The following is a 26,130-nucleotide window of genomic DNA, read 5'->3' on the forward strand; positions in this document are numbered from 1 at the left end:
TTATTGCATTACATTCTTGATTAAATTATCATTCCATTGAGATATAATTTTATGGCACTACTCCAAAATAAGTGGTGTCATTATCCATCAAGCCTCAAAAATACTGTACACGTTTTTGAAAAGGTTCCTACGATTTTGGCCACTGTTGTATATAAAAATAATTAAGAAAGTAAATTAATTCACCAAAGTCCTCAGATTCTGACATCTCCTCGAATTCTGGGTTGTCTTCGGCTTCAAACTCCAGCATCTGTGCAGTTTCCACACTCCTCATTTCCTTCCTTCTGTTTCTATCACCTGTTTGGGGATTTGCTCTGTCTCTCGTTGACGTAAAGGGGGTCCCCTCCAGCCTCTTGGAATCCCTTCCACTGGCGCATCTACTTGAAGTTGCCATTATGGGACTTTGAGAGATCTCAACAGCTAAAGAGAAAAAAGGAAGGGGGGGGGGGAAAGAAAAGAGAAAGATTTTCCATCTCATTCCCAAGTAACCTGAAAGTTACGAAAGGACTGAAAGTTAGCAAGAGTCTTGCTCTCTGAAGTCACTTTCATCCAAGATGGGCGGTTATATAAATATGATTAGCTCACCGATGTCTTCAGATACTGATGTCGCGAATTCTGGGTTGTCTATGGCTTCAAACTCCAGAATCGGTTCGGTTTCCACATTCTTCATTTCCTTTGTTGTGTTTCTGTCACCTGTTTGGGGATTTGTTCTATCTCCCACTGCCTTAAACGGGGTCTTCTCCAGCATCTCTGGAGGCTTTCCACTGGCGCGTTTATTTGAGGTTGCCACTCCAGGACTTTGAGAGATATCAACAGCTAAAGGGGGGGGGGAGTTAGAAAAGAGAAAGGCCATAATTTCATCAACAGCTTCTTTTAAAAACACAGGCTGATGATGTGTGTCACTGAATCTATTACTGCTTTGAAATAATAATAATAATAATAATAATAATAATAATAATAATAATAATGATAATTTATTGGATTTGTATGCCGCCCCTCTCCAGAGACTCGAGGCGGCTAACAACAATAATAAAAACAACATGTACAATCCAATAATAAAAACAACTAAAAACCCCTATTATAAAACCAAACATACACACAAACATACCATGCATAACTTGTAATGGCCTAGGGGGAAGGGCTATCTCAACTCCCCCATGCCTGGCGGTATAGAGTATTGAGTAGTTTACGAAAGACAGGGAGGGTGGGGGCAGTTCTGATCTCCGGGGGGAGTTGGTTCCAGAGGGCCAGGGCCGCCACAGAGAAGGCTCTTCCCCTGGGGCCCGCCAAACAACATTGTTTAGTCGACGGGACCCGGAGAAGGCCAACTCTGTGGGACCTTATCGGTCGCTGGGATTCATGCATTTTCCTTCCTTCCTTCCTTCCTTCCTTCCTTCCTTCCTTCCTTCCTTCCTTCCTTCCTTCCTTCCTTAAGTCACAAAACAAAGCCAATTTTCAGCAGCTTTACTTAGCATTACTCTGGAAATCACGTACAAAAAAAGGAAAAAAGACTACATTCACAAAATACAGGGTACATTCCAAAAGTAATGTAATTATTTTTTTTAAAGTAATTTATTGAACAGATTTGCAAAATTCTTCAAAGTACTGTCTTTGGGCTTCTACACATTTTTTCCAGCGAGGTCTTCATCACGGCTGATTGAATCTCTTCTATGGACGAAAAATGGGGCTGCCTTTATCCGAGGGAACAAAAAGAAGTCTGCTGGGGTGACATCAGGACTATAGGGAGGGTTGGGGCAGCATTGGCACCTGGTGTTTGAGCAGGAACTTGTGGACTTGTGGCAAATTGTGGCAAGGCACGTTTTTCGTCCATAGAAGAGATCCAATCAGCCGTGACAAAGACCTTGCGAGAGGTCCCCAAAGATGATTTCCAGGGCGTGTACCGGTCATGGCAGAGTCGCTGGAAAAAATGTGTAGAAGCCCAAGGACAGTACTTTGAAGAATTTTAAGAGTTTGTGCAAATCTGTTCAATAAATTAGTTTAAAATATAATAATTGCATTACTTTTGGAACACGCCCTGTACATTAAACCCAAACCACATGATTATACAGGCCTTAGTTCAAGGTCTGGAGTAAGAGCTCTAAATATTATCTACAGACACTGAGAGTCGCTAGTCTATGATTGAAACTTGATCATTTCCCTGTTTTAACTGGAGAGGAGGGGAACTGAACCTGCGTTTTACACACGATAAGATTAAGTGGAAGCGCTTAATTAATTACAGTGGTACCTCGACATACGAGTCTAATTCGTTCCAGACCCGAGCTCGTATGTCGGTCAACTCGCATCTCGAACGAAAGCCTTGACTTTGTTTTTCGCGCCGAGATAACCAGAAGCAAGGATTCTTGCGCCACCTAGTGGAATCTCGGCTCGTATCCCGAATTTGAGCTCGGGTATCGAACAGAAATTTCGCTCGCGTCGTGGCTCGTAACTTGGAATACTCGCATGTGAAGCAGCTCGTATCTAGAGGTACTACTGTATATGAAGACAGGACAGGTTGCAAGGCAATTATTCCTGAACGAGGGCCAGCATACCTCCATTCAGAGCACTTTTTCGTGTCATTCTCACAAAGGCTTCTACACATCTATCCGCTAACTATCAGCCACGTGCACTTACTGATTTCCCGAAGAGAAGATCCTTCCTCCGAGTCCACTTCCACCACACCCTGTCTTACAGCTGCCGGGAAAATGCTATCCAGCTCCTTGGTGAACTGTGCCACCATCTCGTCCACCGAAGGCCTGGTGATTTTTCTACTCAGCCAAGTTGAGAAATTTCTTTGAGATGCTCTTGGGAGATGAGCATCTGTTGGTGTGGATGACCGTCTCGTACCCAGGCCTAGATTGGCAAAATTAAGGAACAGTCAGAAATACAGTGGTACCTCGACATACGAATTTAATTCATGCCAGAGCTGACCTCGTATGTCGATCATCTCGTATCTCAAACAAATGCATTTAGATTTGGCTTTCCCCCCGGAGATAACTGGAAAAATGGAATTCTTGCGCCACCTAGTGGACGCTCGGCTCGTATCCCGAATTTGAGCTCGGATGTCGAACAGAAATTTTGCTCACGTCGCAGCTCGTAACTTGAAATACTCGCATGTGGAGCAGCTCGTATCTAGAGGTACTACTGTATTCGGTATTTTCGGAAGGTTACGCTAGTCACAAGGGTCTGCAACCTTAAACACCCAAAGAGCCATTTGGACCCATTTCTTGCAGAAAACACCGGGAACCACAAAACCTGGGTGGGTGTGGCCAACTCGACATCACTCATTTCTGTTGGGTATTTTGATTATTTTTAATATTATTTGTATTAGCAGAGTTCAGAGTTCCTTCTGTCCTCCAGACTATACAGATTGAGTTCATTAAGTCTTTCCTGATACGTTTTATGCGTATACGTTGGCTCTTGTATGACATGTTTTATGCGTATACATTGGCTCTTCTATGACATGTGGACTTCAACTCCCAGAATTCCTGACCTAGTATGATTGGCTCAGGAATTCTGGGAGTTGAAGTCCACAAGTCATAGAAGGGCCAACTTTGCCTGTTGTTCAAAGCCATCTACCCACATGGAGAGAAAAATAATTGTCAAACGTAGATCAGAGTTCCCCAACCCTTTGGGGTTTTTTGATGGATGGTGGGGCAAGGAGGAGCAGGAGAGGACATGGCTCTATGCGAGCGGCGGTAAGCGAGCACCCTTTGCACTTCCATTTGTACACTCGTGCAAATGGGTCATGTGAGTACGTGCACTGCTCACGCAAGTGGACACACTACATGCCCCTACATGCTCACCCGCCACTTCCACGGCCCGGTTCAGAATGACTCATGGTCCAGTAATGGGCCACAGCCTAGGGGTTGGAGACCCCTGACATACAATAGATTATACAGTGATACCTCATCTTACAAACGCCTCATCAACGCCTTTTCAAGATACAAACCCGGGGTTTAAGATTTTTTTGCCTCTTCTTACAAACTATTTTCATCTTACAAACCCACTGCCACCACTGGAATGCCCTGCCTCCGGACTTCCGTTGCCAGCGAAGCGCCCGTTTTTGCACTGCTGGAATTCCCCTGAGGCTCCCCTCCATGGGAAACACCACCTCCGGACTTCCGTGTTTTTGTGATGCTGCAGGGGAATACCAGCAGGGGAGTCCCAGTAGCGCAAAAACAGGCGCTTCGCTGGCAACGGAAGTCCGGAGGTGGGGTTTCCCAGCGAGAGGAGCCTCAGTGAAATCGCAGCATCGCAAAAACACAGAGGTCCGGAGGTGGGGTTTTGAGAACTTCGGCGTTTTTGCGATGCTGCGATTTCACTGATGCTCCCTTCGCTGGGAAACCCCACCTCCGGACTTCCGTTGCCAGCAAAGTGCTCATTTTTGCGATGCTGGGATTCCCCTGCAGCATTGCAAAAACACAGAAGTCCGGAGGTGGGGTTTCCCATGGAGGGAGCCTCAGGGGAATCCCAGCAGCGGAAAAACGGGGGCTTCGGCTGGCAAAAGGGGTGAATTTTGGGCTTGCACGCATTAATCGCTTTTCCATTGATTCCTATGGGAAACATTGTTTCACCTTACAAACTTTTCACCTTAAGAACCTCGTCCCAGAACCAATTAAGTTTGTAAGACAAGGTATCACTCTATATGATGGAATTTTTTTAGTTGTTCCTCAAGCCCCAACGAACGAACATACCCGTCTTGGTAGGAATCTCTGCGGGAATTAAGAGTTCCTCGTCAGAACTGTTTTCAAGAACAGGCTTCTGCTGTTGCTTTTGAGGCGTGGCGATCCTTTTCTGGGAAATGCTTTCCACGCGTCCGGCATCTTCGCGGCCTGGATTTAAGTTCTCCTTTCCCAGACTGGCTCTCGATCCTTTCCCTGCATCTGGTGGCCTTTCTGGGCACTTTTCGCGGGGACCGTCCTCCTTTTCCGTGGATTCCATTTCTGCTTCGACGGTGCTTTCACTGCTCATGGTCAGGTTTTTTGGGTGGACAACTTCAGCCTCTGTTTCAACGTCCATGTCAGATATTTCATCCTCTCTGGCTAACCGTGGTTGGCTAAGAGATGGCGAACTCTTTGGGCCTAAAGGTTTCCTTGCCAAATCCAGTTCTGGTGGGACGTTAGATGGCTCGGAGTCACACCCCTCACTGGAATGAGGGGGAAGAAAGAGTTCTGTCTCTACCGAAAAAGCCTCTGTGTTGTTTGATTGGGGGGTTGTAGTCTTCTGGTCTTCGGGGTTGTTTGCTGCTGCTGCTGGCAACAGATAATATTAATAATAATAATAATAATAATAATAATAATAATAATTTATAGTAGTAGTAGTAATAATAATAGTAACAAACTCAGACTCAACCCAGACAAGACGGAGTGGCTGTGGGTCTTGCCTCCCAAGGACAATTCCATCTGTCCGTCCATTACCCTGGGGGGAGAATAATTGACCCCCTCAGAGAGGGTCCGCAACTTGGGCGTCCTCCTCGATCCACAGCTCACATTAGAGAAACGTCTTTCAGCTGTGGTGAGGGGGGCGTTTGCCCAGGTTCGCCTGGTGCACCAGTTGCGGCCCTATCTGGACCGGGAGTCACTGCTCACAGTCACTCATGCCCTCATCACCTCGAGGCTCGACTACTGCAACGCTCTCTACATGGGGCTACCTTTGAAAACTGTTCGGAAACTTCAGATCGTGCAGAATGCAGCTGCGAGAGCAATCATGGGCTTTCCCAAAAATGCCCATGTAACACCAACGCTCCGCATTGGTTGCCAATCAGTTTCCGGTCACAATTCAAAGTGTTGGTTATCACCTATAAAGCCCTTCATGGCACCGGACCCAGGGTATCTATGAGACCGCCTTCTGCCGCACGAATCCCAGCGACTGGTTAGGTCCCACAGAGTGGGCCTTCTCCGGGTCCCATCAACAAAACAATGTCGTTTGGTGGGACCCAGGGGAAGAGCCTTATCTGTGGCGGCCCTAGCCCTATGGAACCAACTCCCCCCGGAGATTAGAATTGCCCCCACCCTCCTTGCCTTTCGTAAACTCCTTAAAACCCACCTCTGTCGTCAAGCATGGGGGAACTGAGACATCTCCCCCTGCCTATGTAGTCCTAGTGCATGATATGACTGTATGTATGTTTTTTATATTGAGGTTCCTTGCTTTTGGATTTTTAAATGTATAATTGTTATCTTAGATTTTAATTATTAGATTTGTCAGTACATATTGTTTTTGTCACTGTTGTGAGCCGCTCCGAGTCTGCGGAGAGGAGCGGCATACAAATCTAATAAATAATAACAATAATAATGATGATGATGATGATAATAATAATAATAATTATTATTATTATTATTTATAATTTATTGGATTTGTATGCCGCCCCTCTCCAAAAATTCAGGGCGGCTCACAACAATAATAAACAGACTACAAGTCCAATATTTAAAAAACAATTTAAAAACCCTTATAGTAAAATAATTACACAGTCCATTCAAACCATACACAAACCAAGATAGTTGGGGGATATGTCGGTTTCCCCATGCCTGGCTACAAAGATGAGTTTTCAATAACTTATGAAAAGCGAGGAGGGTGGGGGCAATTCTAATCTCCGTGGGGAGTTGAACAAAAGTTATCTCTTCAGATGGAAATTTTAATTTATTTATTATTTATTAATTGGACTTTGATGCCGCCCCTCTCTGAGGACTCGGGGCGGCTTGCAACATATAATGGAACAATACATAACGTCCTAAATCCAATTAATTTAAATTTATAATCTTAAAAAAAACCCAAACCATAAAAAAAGACAGTCATGCCCATACGGTCAACTTACTCACAATACATTCACTGGCCAGGGAGCTAGAGTCTAGTAGCCTCATGTCTGGAGGCATAGATGAGTCTTAAGACTCTTGCGGAAGGCAAGGAGGGTGGGGGCAGTACAAATCTCTGGGGGGAGCTGATTCCAGAAGGCCGGGGCCCCCACAGAGAAGGCTCTTTCCCTGGGCGCTACCAAATGACATTGTCTAGTTGATGGGACCTGGAGCTTTCGAAAGGCAAGGAAGGTGGGGGCAGTCCTAATCTCTGGGGGGAGTTGATTCCAGAGGGCCGGGGCCACCAGAGAAGGCTCTTCCCCTGGGTCCCGCTAGACGGCATTGTTTAGTCGACAGGACCCAGAGAAGGCCAACTCTGTAGGACCTGACCGGTCGCTGGGATTCATGCGGCAGAAGGTGGTCTTGGAGATATTCTGGTCCAGTGCCATGAAGGGCTTTATAGGTCATAACCAACGCTTTGAATTGTGACCAGAAACTGATTGGCAGCCAGTGCAAGCCGCAGAGTGTTGACGAGACATGGGCATATCTGAAAAAGCCCATGATAGCTGCATTCTGCATGATCTGAAGTTTCCGAACACTTTTCAAAGGTATCCCCATGTAGAGAGCGTTGCAGTAGTCCCGACTCCCATGCCCCCTCTTCTGATTTTGCAGCTGGAGTGGCCAGCAGCCAGCATGCCACAACACTTTCATTTTCGTTTCCCGACACCACCCCGTCTTCAGTTGATTCTGCCTCCAGTACAGATCGTATCCCATTCTGACCCCTCCGTTCCCAGGTTGCTCTCTTTAACAAACGCACCAGGACAAAAAAAATAGCCCAAATCGGACTCACGGTCTTTGATCTGTAACAAGCCTTGTTCAAGGCCTCCTTCAAAATCCTTCACATTAACTGATCGGTATCGGGCCAAACCTTTTCTTCCAGCAGAGTTCAATGGTATTGGAGTTGTAAAAGAGATCTGAAGAGACCTGAGAACAGAACAGCATATAGCAATAGCATTTAGACTTACCATATTTGGGGGGCTGTAAGGTGCACTTTTTTGTTTCCCAAAGTGGGTGAAAATGTCTGTGCCTCTTATAGGCTGAATACAGTGTTCCCTCGATTTTCGCGGGTTCGAACTTCGCGAAAAGTCTATACCACGGTTTTTCAAAAATATTAATTAAAAAATACTTTGCGGTTTTCCTCCCTACACCACGGTTTTCCCCACCTGATGACGTCATATGTCATCGCCAAACTTTCATCCACCTTTAATAAATATTTTTTAAATAAACTTTAATAAACATGGGGAGTAATAATCTAAATGGTTGCTAAGGGAATGGGAAATTGCAATTTAGGGGTTCAAAGTGTTAAGGGAAGGCTTGGGATACTGTTCATAGCCAAAAATAGTGTATTTACTTCCGCATCTCTACTTCGCCGAAATTTGACTTTCGCGGGCGGTCTTGGAACACATCCACCGCGAAAATCGAGGGAACACTGTACTGCCAAAACCCTGCCCACCCATCGGATATATTTTTGCCTATGCTTGCCCCATTTCCATCCCTTTTTCAGGCCTTTCCTTGGCCCATTTTTGAGGTTTGTTTGAGCCCGTTTTTTTAGGAAAAAACAAAACAGAACTGTAACCTACTTTGTCAAAGATGTCTGGTCCAGCAAGTCCTGAGCTGCAAAGAGAGATTAAGATATACAGTGATACCTCGTCTTACGAACCCCTCTTCATACAAACTTTTCGTGATACGAACCCGGTGCTTAAGATTTTTTTGCCTCTTCTTCCAAACGATTTTAGAAACATAGAAACATAGAAGTCTGACGGCAGAAAAAGACCTCATGGTCCATCTAGTCTGCCCTTATACTATTTTCTGTATTTTATCTTAGGATGGATCTATGTTTATCCCAGGCATGTTTAAATTTAGTTACTGTGGATTTATCTACCACGTCTGCTGGAAGTTTGTTCCAAGGATCTACTACTCTTTCAGTAAAATAATATTTTCTCATGTTGCTTTTGATCTTTCCCCCAACTAACTTCAGATTGTGTCCCCTTGTTCTTGTGTTCACTTTCCTATTAAAAACACTTCCCTCCTGAACCTTATTTAACCCTTTAATATATTTAAATGTTTCGATCATGTCCCCCCTTTTCCTTCTGTCCTCCAGACTATACAGATTGAGTTCATGAAGTCTTTCCTGATACGTTTTATGCTTAAGACCTTCCACCATTCTTGTAGCCCGTCTTTGGACCCGTTCAATTTTGTCAATATCTTTTTGTAGGTGAGGTCTCCAGAACTGAACACAGTATTCCAAATGGGGTCTCACCAGTGCTCTATAAAGCGGGATCACAATCTCCCTCTTCCTGCTTGTTATACCTCTAGCTATGCAGCCAAGCATCCTACTTGCTTTCCCTACCGCCTGACTGCATTTTGACTGATTTTCACCTTACGAACCCGAGATGCCGCCGCTGGGATGCCCCACCTCCAGACTTCCGTTGTCAGCCAAAGCGCGGATATTCCCCTGAGGCTCCCCTCGCTGGGAAACCCCACCAATGAAGGGAATCCCTTCATTTTTGCTGGCGCTGCTTTGAATCCCAGCGAGGGGAGCCTCAGGGGAATCCCAGGGCTTCGGCTGGCAACGGAAGTCAAGAGGCGGGGATTCCCAGCAGCGCAAGGCAAAAGGGGTGACTTTTGGGATGGGGTTGCACACATTACTTGCTTTTACATTGATTCCTCTGGGGAAAATTGCTTCGTCTTACGAACTTTTCACCTTACAAACCTGGCCACGGAACGAATTAAGTTCGTAAGACGAGGTATCACTGTATTAGATGAGCTGCTTATATGTGGAAGTGTTACTACTTAAGTACTAATTAATGAATAAGCAGAGCTAGTCATTAGAAGTTACTGGTATGGCTGTCCAAAGCAGGATAAATAATGTACAGTGGTACCTCAATATACGAACCCCTCGTCTTACGAACAACTCGAGATACGAACCCGGGGTTCAGAAAAAAATTGCCTCTTCTTACGAACTTTTTTCGTGTTACGAACGCCAAACCCGAACTTCCGGGTTCGACGTTCGGGAGGCTGCTGGGAAGCCCCCCGGATGTTTTAAAAAGTGACAGCCGGGCGGCGGGGCTTCCCAGCAGCCTCCGAACGCAGAACCCGGAAGTTTGGGTTTGGCGTTCGTAACACGAAAAAAGTTCGTAAGAAGAGGCAAATTTTTTCTAAACCGTTCGGAGGCTGCTGGGAAGCCGCGCGGCTGTTTTAAAAGGTGACAGCCGGGCGGCGGGGCTTCCCAGCAGCCTCCGAACGCTGAACGCGGAAGTTCGGGTTTGGCGTTCGGCTTCGGGAAGCTGCTGGGAAGCCGCCCAGCTGTTTTAAAAGGTCACAGCCGGGCTGGGGGGCTTCCCAGCAACCTCCCGAACCCCGAACCCGGAAGTTCAGCAAAAGTTCGGGGTTTGGGAGGTTGCTGGAGAGCCCCCCAGCCCAGCTGTGACCTTTTAAAACAGCCTGGGGGCTTCTCGGCGGCCTCCTGAACGCCGAACCCGGAAGTTCGGGTTTGTCGTTGCGTGTTCGGGAGGTCGCTGAGAAGCCCCCAGGCTGTTTTAAAAGGTGACAGCCGGGCGGCGTTTTTTTGCGGGGGGTTTTTTTTTGGTTGCACGGATTAATTGACTTTACATTGTTTCCTATGGGAAACAATGTTTCGTCTTACGAACCTTTCGTCTTACGAACCTCCCCCTGGAACCAATTAGGTTCGTAAGACGAGGTATGACTGTATTCTATTTATTGCCACACCTAGGATTTGTATTAATTATATTAATTTCACCGCATTGCTCTGCTTTCGGGCACCTGCGAATAACTTGGATCTGCTTTAATCTGAACAATGTCAGTGCAGCGTGTCACTTGACAGGTCTTCAGCATTATAGTGAAATTAAACACGGGAAGACTGATTTCCAGGAGAATGTACAGTAATAAATATGTTCACTGCTTAGCTTTTTTCACAGGCTAGGCGTGTCCTCTTCCACAGAATTCATTCACTGGCCATAATATAGACATTATTTCTTTATTTTTATTTTGTTATTTCTTCTAACCATTATCTGATCTCCATAAATAAAGGTTAACAAATCCTTGGGTAATTTTCTTCATACTTTAACTGGAATCGTCAGATGTCAAAACATACATACAAACTACAGGGGGTGGACAAAAAAATGGAAATACTTGACTTTTTGGCAACATGTTTCAACATGTTCAGATCAATCAAAACTTGACATATTTTAATGTTTTTTTTAAATTCTGTTATTTGATGTTTTTTTAAGCTACCTTTTTTTTAACAGAAATTTAAAGAAATTGGTTATAACCTTATAGAAATGGCAGACCTCTCAGCCTTTCAAAGAGGCCAAATTGTTGGTGCTCGAATGGCAGGCGCTAGTGTAACAGAAAGTGCCTGAATGTTTGGCGTTTCAAGAGGTCATGTTTGGCGTTTCAAGAGGTCGAGTCTTCGGAGAGGGGCGGCATACAAATCGAATAAATAATAATAATAATAATAATAATAATAATAATAATAAAAAGCAATGACTGCTTTTGAAAAAGAAGGGAAAACGTCCTCAACCAAGCATAGGTCTGGTTGAAAGTCAAAGTTGTCTGAGAGAGACCATCGGACTCTAAAGCGAATTGTTAGAGCGGATCGCAAGACGGCACCTCCTAAAATCACTGCAGAGCTCAATAGACACGTACAGAACCCAGTTTCCACAAAAACTGTTCGAAGGGAGCTTCACAAATCTGGATTCCACGGAAGAACTGCAAGGTGTTTCCACCTTTTTGTCCACCCCCTGTATTTTCTTTATTTCTTGGAGGAAAACAATTTTTTTTTTTAAAAAAAGCATTCAAAATTTGGTCAGAGTAGTTTCCAAAGGCCACATTTACCTGTGCTGGAGTGAAGCTGGTTATTCAGATCTCTTTCAAATTCTGAAAGACGGACCTTTTTTGATCTCGTCGGATGCCGTGCAATCCTCGTCTTCTGTCTCTTCGTGGAGGACGGCAAGCTGACTTCTAGATTGCTAAGAGTCAACAAGACAGGTCTTCAGAACTACCAGTAGCAGAATACTCGAAGGACAAGCCTCCATAGTGCTTAAACCAACCATTGGTCGTTCCATATTTAATCAATGCTTCACACAAAGGTCGTAGCTAAAGCAATACTAAGAGTGGATCTTCTCCCGGTCCCATCAACTAAACAATGTTGCTTGGCGGGACCCAGGGGAAGAGCCTTGCCTGCGGCGGCCCCGGCCCTCTGGAACCAACTCCCCCCAGAGATTAGAATTGCCCCCACCCTCCTTGCCTTTCGTAAGCTACTTAAAACCCACCTCTGCCGTCAGGCATGGGGGAATTGAGATCCTCTTTCCCCCTAGGCCTTTACAATTCTATGCATGGTATGTATGTATGTATGTCTGGTTTTTATATTAACGGGTTTTTAATCGTTTTTAGTATTAGATTACTATTGTACACTGTTTTATTGTTGCTGTTAGCCGCTCCGAGTCTCCGGAGAGGGGCGGCATACAAATCCAATCAATCAATCAATATAAATAAATAAATAAATATAAATAAATAAAGAAAGAAAGAATGGCTGAATGAATGAATGAATAAATAAATAAATAAATACTCCCCTTTGTTAGGAAACAGAGAAAACAGATTATTCAGTGAGGACCAAAGTGAGCAGGAGTAGCACATAACTGCCAGTAGGTCAGTCCACATACTGCATAAAGGTGGGATTTGATTTTAACTTAGCAGCTTATACATACATGTTCCTAAAAGTTGAAAAGCATCTTAATGCAATCTTTTCATACAATGGATACCACCCACATGGGAAAAAGGTAATGAGATTTTAGCAATATATGTTCTCAGAACTCACAAAGGTAGATCATTAAAAGTAGCACAATATCTGTATTAACAATTTAATCAATAAAATTTACATTAATTTAATATTAATAACACAATAGATTATTAATAAAATATTAATTCCTTGGCTGATTTCAAGAGGAAACAGAAATAATTTTATTTAAGGCTTGATTTGGAGCGTCAACACTTCTGCTCTTAAGGTCCATGGCCATTGCAGAGAAATAAAGATTTCATAGTTCTTACCTTTTGAGTGCAGCAATTTTACATTGCGATCCTAAGTGTGTTACTCACAATAGTCAAAACAGATTTGTAGCCTTTATTTTAGTAACTGTAAAACACAAAGGAACCACTTACATGGAAGAAGAACTAAGCTTCCCAGGAATATTGAAAGTTGTATCAATTGGTTTTGGAGAATCAGGTTTCTCAGAAACAAGAGGGGAAACAATTGACTCTGTCAAAAAAAGCAACAATGAACATTATTTCAGCAAGAGCTGAATTCCAAAATGCTTCAAAACCATAGCTACCTCTGTTCACTGTCCTAAAAAAATGAAGTTTTCTAAACACTACTGTATATTTTTTCACCTTCTGAAGAATACGTCATTTTTACATCTTCAAGTTGCTAACTCTTCTATTTACTTGAGGATCACATTGGTTTCAGAAATGCACTGAACTTACATGGATGGATGGGTAGTATCCTGTTCTGCTGGTGTGTCTCAATCACCCATAATTACAGGGTAATTAGTCCAGGAAGACACACACCACACGATAAAAGGAAAACCCAAACATTTTTATAAACAGAAAAGCAGAAACAGCTCCCTTTTTTAAATGTCAAAGGGATTTTCTGGTACACACAAGGCACAGGTTAAATGCAGTCCAATTGCTCACCCAATAACTGGGAAATTGAGTCCAATTCTAAAGTCCAGAGAGTCCACACACACAATCCTGAAGAGCAAAACCCACGATCTTGACGAAACAATGAATCAGATAAACTGCCATGACGCTAAAACACCAGGCTGCACTTTTATCTGTAGCACTAATTACAGCAGCCCCACCCAACCACAGGTGGCCTCATTTTCTCTTGTAATAATCCTTCAGTTGTTGTCTCCTATGCATCACTCTACGCATGCGTGGATGTGTCATTAATTCTTGTTCAGAATCCAGGGATGATACAGATGATTGATCTCCTCCTGGGCTGTCTGCCAAACTCCCCTCTTCCCTGTCACTCACGCTTCCTTGGTCAGAGGAGACTTTGTCAGCAGATTCTAATGGGAGCAAAACAGGCCTGCGGTATGTGGATGTCTCCCCCACATCCACCTCCACATTCCTTGGGGCAGGAGCTGGGCCAGAGCTAACCACAACATATCCTAGACAGTCTATGAAGATTCTCAGTCATCCAGGTCATGATTATCCCAAAAGTGCTTTTTCAAAAGACAATTGGACTTTCTTTGGCTTTCCTTGAAGACATTTCTCTTTCCATCCAAGAAATGGAGTAAGAACCGAATAAGTTTCTTGGAGGAGAAGCCAAATGTCTTCAGGGAAAAACAAAAAAAGTCCAGTTGCCTTTTGAAAAAGCACCTTTGGAACACAGCATCCTAGACTGTTCCTCTCATTTGGTACAACGCAAAGATACAACTGTGTTCAGTTCTGGAGACCACCTACAAAAAGATATTGATAAAATTGAACGGGTCCAAAGACGGGCTACAAAAATGGTGGAAGGTCTTAAGCATAAAACTTATCAGGAAAGACTTCATGGACTCAATCTGTATAGTCTGGAGCAGTGTTTTTCAACCAGTGTGCCATGAGACATGGTCAGGTGTGCCGCGAAGCTCAGAGAGAGAAAGAAAACAAGAGAGAGAGAGAGAAAGAGAGAAAGAAAACAAGAGAGAAAGAAAGCAAGAGAGAGAAAGAGAGAGAGAGAGAAAGAAAGAGAAAAAGAAAACAAGAGAGAGAAAGAAAGAAAGAAAGAAAGAAAAAGAAAGAAAGAGAGAGAAAGAACAAAAGAGAGAGAGAAAGCAAGAGAGAGAGAGAGAAAGAGAGAAAGAAAACAAGAGAGAAAGAAAGCAAGAGAGAGAAAGAGAGAGAGAGAGAAAGAAAGAGAAAAAGAAAACAAGAGAGAGAAAGAAAGAAAGAAAGAGAAAGAAAGAAAGAGAGAGAAAGAACAAAAGAGAGAGAGAAAGCAAGAGAGAGAGCAAGAGAGGGAGGGAAGGTGGGAGAGAGAAAGACATGGAGGGAGGAAGGAAGGAAGAGAGAAAGAAAGAGGGAGGGAGAGAAAAAAGAAGGGAGAGAAAGAGGGAGGGAGAGAGAAAAAAAAATTGTCCAAACTTTTTTTAGCTGCCCCTCCCCCCCCCCCAATGTGCCCCAGGGTTTTATAAATGTAAAAAATGTGCCATGGCTCAAAAAAGGTTGAAAATCACTGGTCTGGAGGACAGAAGGGAAAGTGGGGGACATGATCAAAACATTTAAATAGGTTAAAGGATTAAATAAGGTTCAGCAGGGAAGTGTTTTTAATAGGAAAGTGAACACAAGAACAAGGGGGCACAATCTGAGGTTAGTTGGGGGAAAGATCAGAAGCAACATGAGAAAATATTATTTTACTGAAAGAATAGTAGATGCTTGGGACAAACTTCCAGCAGACGTGGTTGGTAAATCCACAGTAACTGAATTGAAACATGCCTGGGATAAACATATATCCATCCTAAGATAAAATACAGGAAATAGTATAAAGCCAGACTAGATGGACCCTGAGGTCTTTTTCTGCCGTCAATCTTCTAAGTTTCTATGTTTCTATACAACTGACCTGTTGCAGTATAGCATAAATATGTTAGAATAGGATTGTATTATAATTATATATATCTGGACCTCTAGCATAAAAACGCTCTGCTTATTATAATCCAGGATAGGAGGGCACTAAACTTGCCTAGTCTGCATTCCTGGTAATTACAACAGAGAAACAAAAGGGCTCAATAAACATCTCACTAATAAACAAAGTTGACATCACTCCAGACAGGACATTATAGGATCAAAGGGGGAGATTTACATTGCCTGAAGCATACACAGGAGGAGAGAGGGTGATTAAGGAAGATTATTTGAGACAAGCCAGAAGGCTTCAGAGAAATTAGGTGTGAGAAACATCTGCTTTGAGGAAGAGTTTCTAGGAAATTGTTTTGTGATATTTGTGGGAATAGGAAGAACTCAAAGATATGTTTGAAGTTATGTTATTGGATGTATCACTTGACATGTACATGTAATTATCCCCATTTCCTTATGTTCCCAAATAAAAAGAGGTGCATGGCTCTATACCGTGTCACTTCACCCAGAGAGAGAATGTGTCCAAGTCTCCTTTCTAGGATTCGCGTTCGTGAGTGACCCCACACGGCTGGGTTGCACTTAGTCCCATTGAAGACATTGTCTCCATCAGGGACTTTGACAGCATCCACACTGACCCTGGGCGAGGAAGAGTTTACTAGCCATCCTTCCAGATGTGGAACATATTGTAACTAATAAATTCCATGCAAATCAAGATGGTGAACATTCAAAATGCAGATTGCCCTTTCACATTTTTAAACCTTTACTACAGTATTTACTAAAGTACAAAATACTTCCTGGGTCTGTTGTTGTGAGTAGCCTGTAATTAGCAATGACTGTTTTATCTGTGATTCTGAATTTCTCCAATGCAGCATGACCTGAAACACTGCTCTCCCCCATCATACTTACGTGTCTGTAGGACCTTTTTAAAAATGGTTCGAGGTGTTGCAAAATCCAACTGTGCAGAGTTGGTAGGTGCCTGGTAAGCCAAGGATCTTTGATAATTAACGGATGCAGCCTGAAATAAACAGACCAAAGAAGGCAATTGCAATTGTAAAAGACAAATAGCAATGGTGCACTTTAGTAATTGAATACCAGAATTTATAAATGCAATTAAGCAAGGACATCGCCTCCTATTCTGCTTATTACATAAAAATTAGGCTGAATAAGACTATATTTTGTGGAGATTGGTATTCGTGTAATATAGAGCCATGTAATACATCTTATAGTTGTATGTTTCTTTTTATTCACCCTACTTGCTGAAACAATGGCTGCACAATATTATTTCAGCCTAATCTACCCTAGTACATTATGAAAGTAATTTTCTCTAAAGGAAAGCTTGGGAGTTCTCTCTTAAACAACTATGCCTAGGGCTATTGTTCCTTGACAATGTTTTTCAAGAAAGTACAAGGGTGAAATACGGTACTTCTCTGTCTTTACTCTAAAAACGTCCCAGGAAACTGTTGCCTGTAAATTGGCAAATCTCAGGTTTTCAGTCTTGCTGGGATGGTTGTGGAGGTTCATTCCTGCACTTCAGTGGGAGAAGGTTCACCACCATAATTGCAGTGAGCTCTATTATAAAGGATCCTCCTTTATTTCAAAAACCTGTCATTAGATGCATTTATGTTTTCTTGCTTTTGCTCTTGAAGGTTCCTTTGAAAAGCAAAGTTGTAAACATAATTAAGTGGGGCAGGTAATTCCTTATGAGCTTTATTTGTCCCTTTTTCAGGGTAGTCACAACAGATACAATCCTCTATGATTAACAGATATAATCCTCCACACCTCTGTTCGCAACAGAATACCTTATGCCAGGGGTCCCCAAACTTGGCAACTTTAATACTTGTGGACTTTAACTCCCAGAATTCTCCAGCCAGCATAGCATAGCATAGCATAGCATGCTGGAGAATTCTGGGAGTTGAAGTCCACAAGTATTAAAGTGGCCAAGTTTGAAGACCTCTGCCTTATGCCATCAGACTTGAAATTTGGGGCTTAGATAGATTAGAGCTACGTCACCTCCAATCTGACCTAACGGAGTTCATAAAAGCATCTATCATAATGTCCTACCTATCAATGAATACTATATTTTCTGTTGGATCACCCTGGTATATTTCCTATCAAATATTCATATGTATATATATGCCGCCGCCCAAGTCTTCTGACTTCCCGCACCTTTTGCCTGGCCAACCGCAGCGACCTCCTTCGCCCTTGCGGCTCCCCCTCCGGCTGCTGCCTTCGCAGGCTCCTCCGACTGGCCATGGCTCGGCCGCACCCCGTCGCCCACCCGAGACCGTTACGGCGAGGAGAGCGACGAGCCCGAGAGCGCTCTGCAAAAGTCCTTTCCCGCGTCGGGATTCAAGCAGGCCTCGCCGCTGACTGAAATTCTCGCGAGAACGGCCCCGCCTTTCCCTTTACCTCGCGTGGCCCGGTGGGAGATGGAGTTCCTCTATAGGATCCGCCCGGAAACGCTGGCCGTGCGTTGGGTTGTCTGTTCCTATCGTTCCCTACGAGAACTCGGGGGAATTTGGATCGAGTTAGGGAAGGCTGTTCTCTCCCACGTCTGGGATAAAGCGGAAAAGGGGCTTTTGAAGGCTTCGGTGGAGGAGGGGGGGATATAATATTTTAACCTTAGATATAGTCGACCTCTCCCGTTTACTTTTTAAAAAATATCTCTATTAAATATTTACATATAAAAGCGAAGCAAGAATACAAAAACAACAAAAAAGAAAAAAACACACACACATATATATATACATAGACACACACACACACACACACACACACACACACACACACACATATATATATATATATATATATATATATATATATATATATATATATATGACGGTCTTGGTATATTCGGGTTTCTCACCGTGTAGGATTTGGAAACATCTGGGGTCGTTGATGTAGCTGAAGCTACATCAGCTACATCAACGACCCCAGATGTTTCCCCACTGACTCACCAGGAAGTTTCTACACAGCAGGCAATTGCTGAGCCATCAAACCACACCCAGCCACCAGTATTTATAGAAGGAAGGCAGCTTAGGTCTCGCAGTGTTCGTCTTAGCACAAGGACAGAAACACCAGCCTGAAGATGATGAGTGGGACCTCATCGAAACGTCGCCAGAAATTTCCAAATCCTACACGGGAAGAAACCCGAATATACCAAGACCGTCATACCTGTACCCGTGAAAATCTACGAAAACAAATATATATATATGTTTGATGGTCTTGGTATATTCGGGTTTCTTCCCGTGTAGGATTTGGAAATTTCTGGCAACGTTTCGATGAGGTCCCACTCATCTTCAGGCTGGTGTTTCTGTCCTTGTTCTAAGGTGAACACTGCGAGACTAAGCTGCCTTCCTTCTATAAATACTGGTGGCTGGGTGTGGTTTGATGGCTCAGCAATTGCCTGCTGTGTAGAAACTTCCTGGTGAGTCAGTGGGGTAACATCTGGGGTCGTTGATGTAGCTGAAGTATGCTGATTGGTTAATGGTTTTTTGATTAGGCGTGATATCCTGAGTAGTTGGAGCTTGCAGGCTACTTTATTGTTTTGCAATATGTGTTCTGAGTCTAGTTTCTGTTTTTATGGCTGGGTTACGTTTGAGGGCTGGTTTCCAGATGTCTGGTAGCCGGGAGGTATCATCCCGCTTGTTCATATTTTGGGGATGTTTTTCTATCTCGATGGCTTCCATTATTATTCTTTTGCTGTAGTGTTCTGTTTTGGAAATTAATTTAGTACTGTCAAAATCAATTTCATATCCTGTAGTTTTGAAGTGTTGGAAAAGGGAGGAGGTTATTTCTTTTTTCCTTAATGCAGAACATAAGAATGCATGAAGGAAAAAAGAAAAAACCTCCTCCCTTTATTTATAGAGGGAGGCAGCTTAGGTCTCGCAGTGTTCGCCTTAGAACAAGGACAGAAACACCAGCCTGAAGATGATGAGTGGGACCTCATCAAAACGTCACCAGAAATTTCCAAATCCTACACGGGAAGAAACCCAAATATACCAAGACCGTCATATACACACACACACACACACACACACACAAAACTCACATATAAAACATAATAAATATACAAAATATAGATTGATTAATATATCAGAATTTAAGCATTTAGCGGTTAACATATACACCAGCTATCTAGCTGGTCTTTGTTCCTTACAGCCTATTTGTATTATTCTATATCATTTTCAAACTTTCTTATAAATTATATCTCACAGTTTACATAATTTACATTTCATTATGCTACTCTTTCTGAATTGAATTGCTTTTGTCACGGTAAATCAATGTATCAATAAATCAATAAACGCATTTGACAATGATTTGTTTCTCCCTGTTTTTAAGAGGTCTATAAGGGGCGTGCGTAAGTGCACCACTGTGCCTACCGTCCCTGTCCTAGAATACAGTAGAATAGAATTCTTTAAGATACATTTATCAATTGTCCTCTTCTATTGTTACTTTTTACTTATATTTATACAAACTACTACTATCCTATACATGTTTGACAAATAAAATAAAAATAAATAAATAGCATCCAATCCCACTGAAGTGTCTTCCTCTTCTCTGCAGCATTGAAAAGGTTTGGTGTTCCAGTTGTCTTTCACGGCTGCCAGCTGTATCTTTGTCCAGCTGGACAAATAATTTTGTACACGTCAACAGTGAATAAAGGGACCACTTCTATTGGTTCCAACAAGGCTATGCTAGCTAGAAATATGGGAGTTCCAGTCCAATCTTTTATGAAGGCAGCAGATTGAAGAAAGCTAGTTGGGAGGCTGGATTCATCCAATATGCTAACTCAAAACAAACTAAATAGTGACTAAATATGCCACTTTCAAATCTGGATGACTTGGTAATGGACATGAAACTGGAGAGATCTGGTAGCTTATTATTTATTAACCCAGGTTCTATTCAGCCCAACATTAATTCAAGTACTATCAAAGGTAACAGCAACCATCCTTTATAATTTAAGTTAGCAATGTGCAATCTGAGATGTGACAGGAGTTGAAAGCAAACATTCTCTAGAGGAACTCTCCTCCTTGGGGAGGCCTTCCCATCAAATACAAGAGCTGTACTCTTGATTTTAATTCTTTTAAAAACTTTTTAAAACAGGACTGTTTTGAAATGGCTGGGGGTTGATAATGGAAAGAGCAAAGTAATTACTGAATTATCTTGCTGAGTGAATATACAGTACTCAGTGTTATACTTTTATACTTAATAAAGTTTGAAATTTTTGTTTATGATTGCCTGTTTATATATTGCTGCTTTTGAGATTTAAAAGTTAAAATTGAGTTAAATTCCAGTTAATTAAATGCTTACTAGATAGAAATACAGTGTATTGAATTTATTATTTATTTATTATTTGATTTGTATGCTGCCCTTCTCCGAAAACTCGGGGAGGCTCACAGGAATGGGGGGGGCGCAATAATAACTGGATAATTTCATGACAATTGTAAATAATCATTCTTCAAAGTCATTAAGTAGCAATAGAAGTCATTTTTAGAGGGCATTAAATTATTTAGAGTGCCAGTGTCATGAAGTGGTTAAGCACAAGACTCTGCTTTAGGTTGGGTGACCTTGGACCAATTATCTCTCAACCTTAGGAAATAGTTAATGGCAAACCACTTCCAAAATATTGTCAAAAAACCCTGCAGAGACCTATCTAAGCAATCACCAGAAGTCAACACTGACTCAAAGAAAAAAAGATTCCATAGACATTGAATAGTAATGGTACTAAGAAGATCTAGTGAAGTTATTAAACTAAATACTACAAAAAAGCAGTAAAACAAATTAATGTTTTTGTTGGAAAAGCTGTCCCCTCTATATTAAAATATTAGAAAAGTCATGTCAGGCTTTTTTTTAGTTTGCTCTGAACTGAAGAAGCTTCTTGGATGAGAAAGAAAATGTCAAAGAAAAGGAACCCCAAGAGAGCCCAATTGCCTTTTGGGGGGGGGGAGCACCTTTGGGATATTTCATAGAAGAATGATATCCATGATACTTTGTGGTGATGTTATGTTTATAACAGAAATTTGAAAGGTATTTTTTATTCTCTTTTAGAACTTTAGAAATCCATAAAAAATGAAGGCCAGATACTGTTTCTAAGTGATGTAGCAATATGAGAGACCACAAGTCAGCAGCAACATTGTGTTATTGTGTTTTATTTAAAACAATTTAGAAGACCTCCTAGATGACTAGACTACCTCCAAGGTCCCTTCCAACTTTGTTGTTGTTGTTGATGATATTATTATTGATATTAATATTAATTTTGCTTGGCATTCATTTTATTCTTCGGAAGTGGGGTGTGCTGCAGAATCTCACTAGGCCGACCAACCGGTCCTCGAGTTACCACGGCAAAGGCTTAGAGATGCTGCGGCGGCGGCGGCGCCTAATAAAACGGTCGTCGTGGCAACGAGCGAAACGAATGCCGCTGTCGGGGCAACCGAGTTCTAATGCATTAAGAGACCAATCGGGCGTCTACGTGGAAGGCTGGAATCCGTTGCATTGTGGGAAGCGTAGTTTTTCCCCTCATATTTTGTTTCCACAATTCGTCTGCAGAGTTCCCGCGCTTTCCTAGATGAGGCATTTTACTGTAGGCACTGAGAGGGGGGGACACTTATCATTCCGACACCGAGAGGGGAAAAAACGAGGAAGAGCGGTTGAAAATAACGACGGGCACCCTTTTAAAAATACTGTATATATATACTGTATTAATTTTTTATTTAAAAATTATCAGTTTTTAATGACAGAGATACGCTACATAAAACACAGTGGCCAGTGAGGGTGTACTTTTTTCATATATCATTTTAAACCAAGAACATTACGATAAAAGAGTCATTCCGGTTAACAACGGGCAGCCTTATGAACGGCAGTTTTATGAGACCTGAGGCATTGTGGGAAGGCTGGTACCTCATGAGGGCGCCTGGGACGCGTAGTCCCATCTTCCCTCCCGCCCCGCCTCCTCCTCCCTCCCTCCCTCTCTCTCACCCCGCCTGGATTGAAACCCCGCGCTTTCCAAGCCTGGCCTCGCAAGGCCCTGTGGGAAAGAGAGTTCCGGCGCGGCGGCGCGGCCGCGGTGCTTTGTGGGGCGGGTAGTTCCGTTTCCTGTGGCGCTTAAAGGCTTGGCTTGTGTGTGTGTGTGGCGTCGGCGAAGGAGCTTGCAAGCAGCAGCAGCCGCCGCCTCTTTGGGACTCCGCGAGCGGGAGGCCTTGTGGGATCTGTAGTCCCGCCGCCTCGGGCCCGCCGGGGGAAGGAGGAGGAGGAGGGCGGAGGCAAAGGCACCCCGCGCAGACCATGCCCGGGTTCACGTGCTGCGTGCCAGGCTGCTACAACAACTCGCACCGGGACAAGGCGCTCCACTTCTACACCTTCCCCAAGGACGCTGAGCTGCGCCGCCTCTGGCTCAAGAACGTCTCCCGCGCCGGCGTCAGCGGCTGCTTCAGCACTTTCCAGCCCACCACGGGCCACCGCGTCTGCTCCGAGCACTTCCCGGGCGGGCGCAAATCCTACCTGGTGCGCGTCCCCACCATCTTCCCCTTGCGCGGGGTCAACGAGCGCAAAGGGGCCCGAGGGGCTCGCAGACCCCGGCACGCCCCCGCTGCCCAAGCGGCCGTGCAGGCAGCCGCCCAAGCCGCTGTCGCCCAAGCGGCCGTGCTGCTGACTTTGCAAGAGGGGGCGGCTGCCCAGCAGAGCCAGGGCCTCCTCAGGGCCTCGGAAGGAGGAGGTGCTGGTGGCACTGGTGGTACTGGTGGTGGGGGTGAGGATGTCAAGCCCATGGACCTGACGGTGCAGGTGGAGCTGGGAGGCCCCGGGGCCATGGTGGGGGCCCACCTGGCTTTCCTCGCCGACAACGGGGTCTTGCCGGACAGCCCCCCAGATCACTCCTACTCGCTCTCTTCCGACACCACCTCGGATGAGCTGCTGCGCAAGCTGAACGAGCAGCGGGACATCATCGCCCTGCTGGAAGTCAAAATGAAGGAGATGAAAGGCAGCATCCGGAGGCTCCGCTTGGCCGAGACCCAGCTTCGGGAGGAGATCCGGGAGAAGGACCGCTTGCTGCACGCCGCCAGCTTAGCCGGGGTGGCCCGCAAGCGCCACGGCCTCTGAGGCGCCCCCCAAATATGCCCGGATGGGGATCATGACAGTGGCGGGAATTACGGGGGGAGATCTTGCATCAAAAAGACTTGCAGGATGGGGGGGGAAACGGTTGTCAAAACAAATGGCGCCCCAGGCAGCTGCTGGAACGACATTTTCCGCCACCGAGTTTGGCAGCCACGGGAAGAGTGACCAGTTTTGAGCCCCTGGTTCTCTGCTTCTGAAGCCCAGGCTTCTTTGTTGCGAGCAGGCCCGGATTGAATCCGCGGGACCTCAACGTGTGTCCTCAACATTTATCCCGCCGAAAGACTCTTGCCACGATACTTTTCAAAAGATGGCCCTGGGATTCTGGTCAACGGCTAATCTTCCTTTGCATTAAATATTATTCTGAGTCTAGCGGCAAGTCCGGCGTAGCTGCTGCAGAACTCTGGATGACGGTCACTCGGTTGGGACGAGTCCCCTTTTTAGCCCTCATGGAGCTAGACTGCGGCCGAATCCCATGTTGTACAAAGCTAATTTTGAGGAAAGAATCAGTTACTTTCAAGACAGGCATACCTGTCCATTATTGTTCATACTGGACTACATGAAATGGCCAGGGCACACTGCGTCACAACATTGTACCAGGATTATTCTGCGAGAAATGTCATGTTTTTTTAAACAAAATCACAGCCATCAGTGCATTTATCTTTCCTTTTTATGAAAGGGAGTTGTAGGCATTTCTTCTCCCCCTGCTCCTGCCCCCCAGAACCTTTTGACGCAGAGTGTGCCATTTTTATTGTCAAAACGAATCCTTACTATTTAAAAGAGGGTTATCAGGAGGATGTTTGTTATCTCCATATTGCCGTTGGGAAGTTACTGTTTTGCTTCTATTCAGCTGACAAAGTTATTGCGGCTTTCCTGTCATTTCATATATTGGTGCCCTCCTGGGCATTTAAACATTGTTTGTTTCAGTTTTCAACAAATGTATTTTTCCCTTGGAAAAACCTGTGAGGACAACAGCTTTCCTTTATATTTTTCTGTGGTATAGTTCCCCTAGTATAAGAGCAATGAAGTTAATCTCCCAAAAATTACTTCTGAATCCACTATATTTCCTCAAGTCTTTAAAAAAAAATTGCTATGCATATACGAAAACTCAGCTTGAGAGGAAGGGGTGCAGAGTTAAAGTCCTAAGGAGTTTTTTCACCCTGAGACACTCTAGATCAGGCATTTCCAACCTTGGCAACGTTAAGACTTGTGGACTTCAACTCCCACAATTCCTCAGCCAGCTTTGTTTTGCTGACTAAGGAACTCTGGGAGTTGAAGTCCACAAGTCTTAAAGTGGCCAAGGTTGACCTAGATTCGTGAAAACTACAACTCTTATAATCTCTAATCCTAACATGATGTAGCCAACTAATGGTTCGGTTGTGGACTGATACAACTTTATTTGGGGAAGTCAGTGGTTAGGTTATATCTCTGTAAAACTGTTGCCATTTGTCTTAAAAGATGTGTGAAGAGGGAAAAGGACTTAACTTTTGTCATGAAATAATCTTAATCTTTTTGCATCCATCCACCTACGGTAGATACGTAGTACCTCTCTTTGGAATATATTTCAAATACGTACAATAATACATTGTTTTTTCAGCTCTTTAGAAAATACCAAACTTTTGTTTAAATTAAAAGGAAGCAAACAGTAAAACATAGGGTGAGGGTGGTGTTTTTTTTCCTGTTGTCACTTTTTTGCGTCATCTTATTAATAAGCACGTTGACTGTTGCTTTTCCAAGCTTAAATGTTTATTTTGTTGGCGCTGCTGTGACTTGATGACATTAATGAGGAACAGAATGGCCAGCTGTCCAATTTTTTTCCTTAGCATCAATATGAATAGGAACCACAGTCGTATATATTGGTTATATATGTTGTACCCATCCACAATTAAAGCTAATTTTTAAAGCTTGAAAACATACTATGATGAAAGTATATGTTCGTGATTATTCTTTCCCCCCTATTAGACTACATCATAAGATTCACCCAGTTCTTTTGTTCTTCTTGCAGTTGGTGTAAATGACTGTATAGGGTATGACAGTAGAAATTAGGATTTACATTCAGTGCGTTGTACGAACTCTCAGCGGTAGTCATTGAGAACTCTTATCCAGTCCTTTTCAGTAGAGGTTCCAAGAACAATGTCGATTTTGTGCTATTATTTTGGATTTAGCTCCAAATTTAGCACATTTCAGCACTGCCCTATATTTCTGATACAGAATACCTTCACTATTTGAGTGTTGCATTTAGGTCAGGTCTGGGCACACCCCTTTATGTTTTGCTTGCATTCATCTTTTAAGATCTTGGGCAATACATTGATTTTCTCTCTCTGTAAATAAATGCCTGTGCATTCTAGCTGGCTGAGAGTGTTTTGAAAGTGTGTGTTGTGACCAACGTGGTACTTTTCTACCATCTTTATGCACTAAAACATGTTCAGTTGACTGGACTGCTGAACTGGTTATCTATGTTGGACTGTTCTATTTTCCTGGTTATCCTGAGGTGCTAACAAATATGCTTAATTTGAATAAAATCTATTTTGTTTTGTTA

The 26,130-nt window shown here is 43.5% G+C and overlaps 2 protein-coding genes across 3 annotated transcripts in view; one reads left to right on the forward strand and one right to left on the reverse strand.

Moving 5' to 3' along the window:
* CENPT (centromere protein T) overlaps positions 1-17,893 on the reverse strand; it is a 34,486-nt gene extending 16,593 nt beyond the window's left edge. Inside the window, exons 1-10 of one of the 2 annotated variants that reach the window (XM_070760395.1) lie at positions 17,646-17,893; positions 16,386-16,494; positions 13,026-13,122; positions 11,703-11,836; positions 8,426-8,459; positions 7,636-7,769; positions 4,692-5,246; positions 2,629-2,847; positions 583-813; positions 184-417 (exon numbers count right to left, since the gene is read on the reverse strand). In XM_070760395.1, the coding sequence (XP_070616496.1) occupies positions 184-417; positions 583-813; positions 2,629-2,847; positions 4,692-5,246; positions 7,636-7,769; positions 8,426-8,459; positions 11,703-11,836; positions 13,026-13,122; positions 16,386-16,494; positions 17,646-17,732 (1,834 nt within the window). In that variant the 5' untranslated portion in view covers positions 17,733-17,893. The remainder of the gene's footprint in view (positions 1-183; positions 418-582; positions 814-2,628; positions 2,848-4,691; positions 5,247-7,635; positions 7,770-8,425; positions 8,460-11,702; positions 11,837-13,025; positions 13,123-16,385; positions 16,495-17,645) is intronic. The other variant, XM_070760397.1, reaches the window with a different exon arrangement.
* A 4,711-nt stretch (positions 17,894-22,604) lies between these two features.
* On the forward strand, positions 22,605-26,130 carry THAP11 (THAP domain containing 11). The gene has a single exon (XM_070761665.1). The coding sequence runs from the start codon at positions 22,767-22,769 to the stop codon at positions 23,577-23,579; it is 813 nt and encodes a 270-aa protein (XP_070617766.1). The 5' UTR covers positions 22,605-22,766; the 3' UTR covers positions 23,580-26,130.

This window comes from Erythrolamprus reginae, chromosome 9 (genome assembly GCF_031021105.1).
Source record: "Erythrolamprus reginae isolate rEryReg1 chromosome 9, rEryReg1.hap1, whole genome shotgun sequence".
Classification (NCBI taxonomy): domain Eukaryota; kingdom Metazoa; phylum Chordata; class Lepidosauria; order Squamata; family Dipsadidae; genus Erythrolamprus; species Erythrolamprus reginae.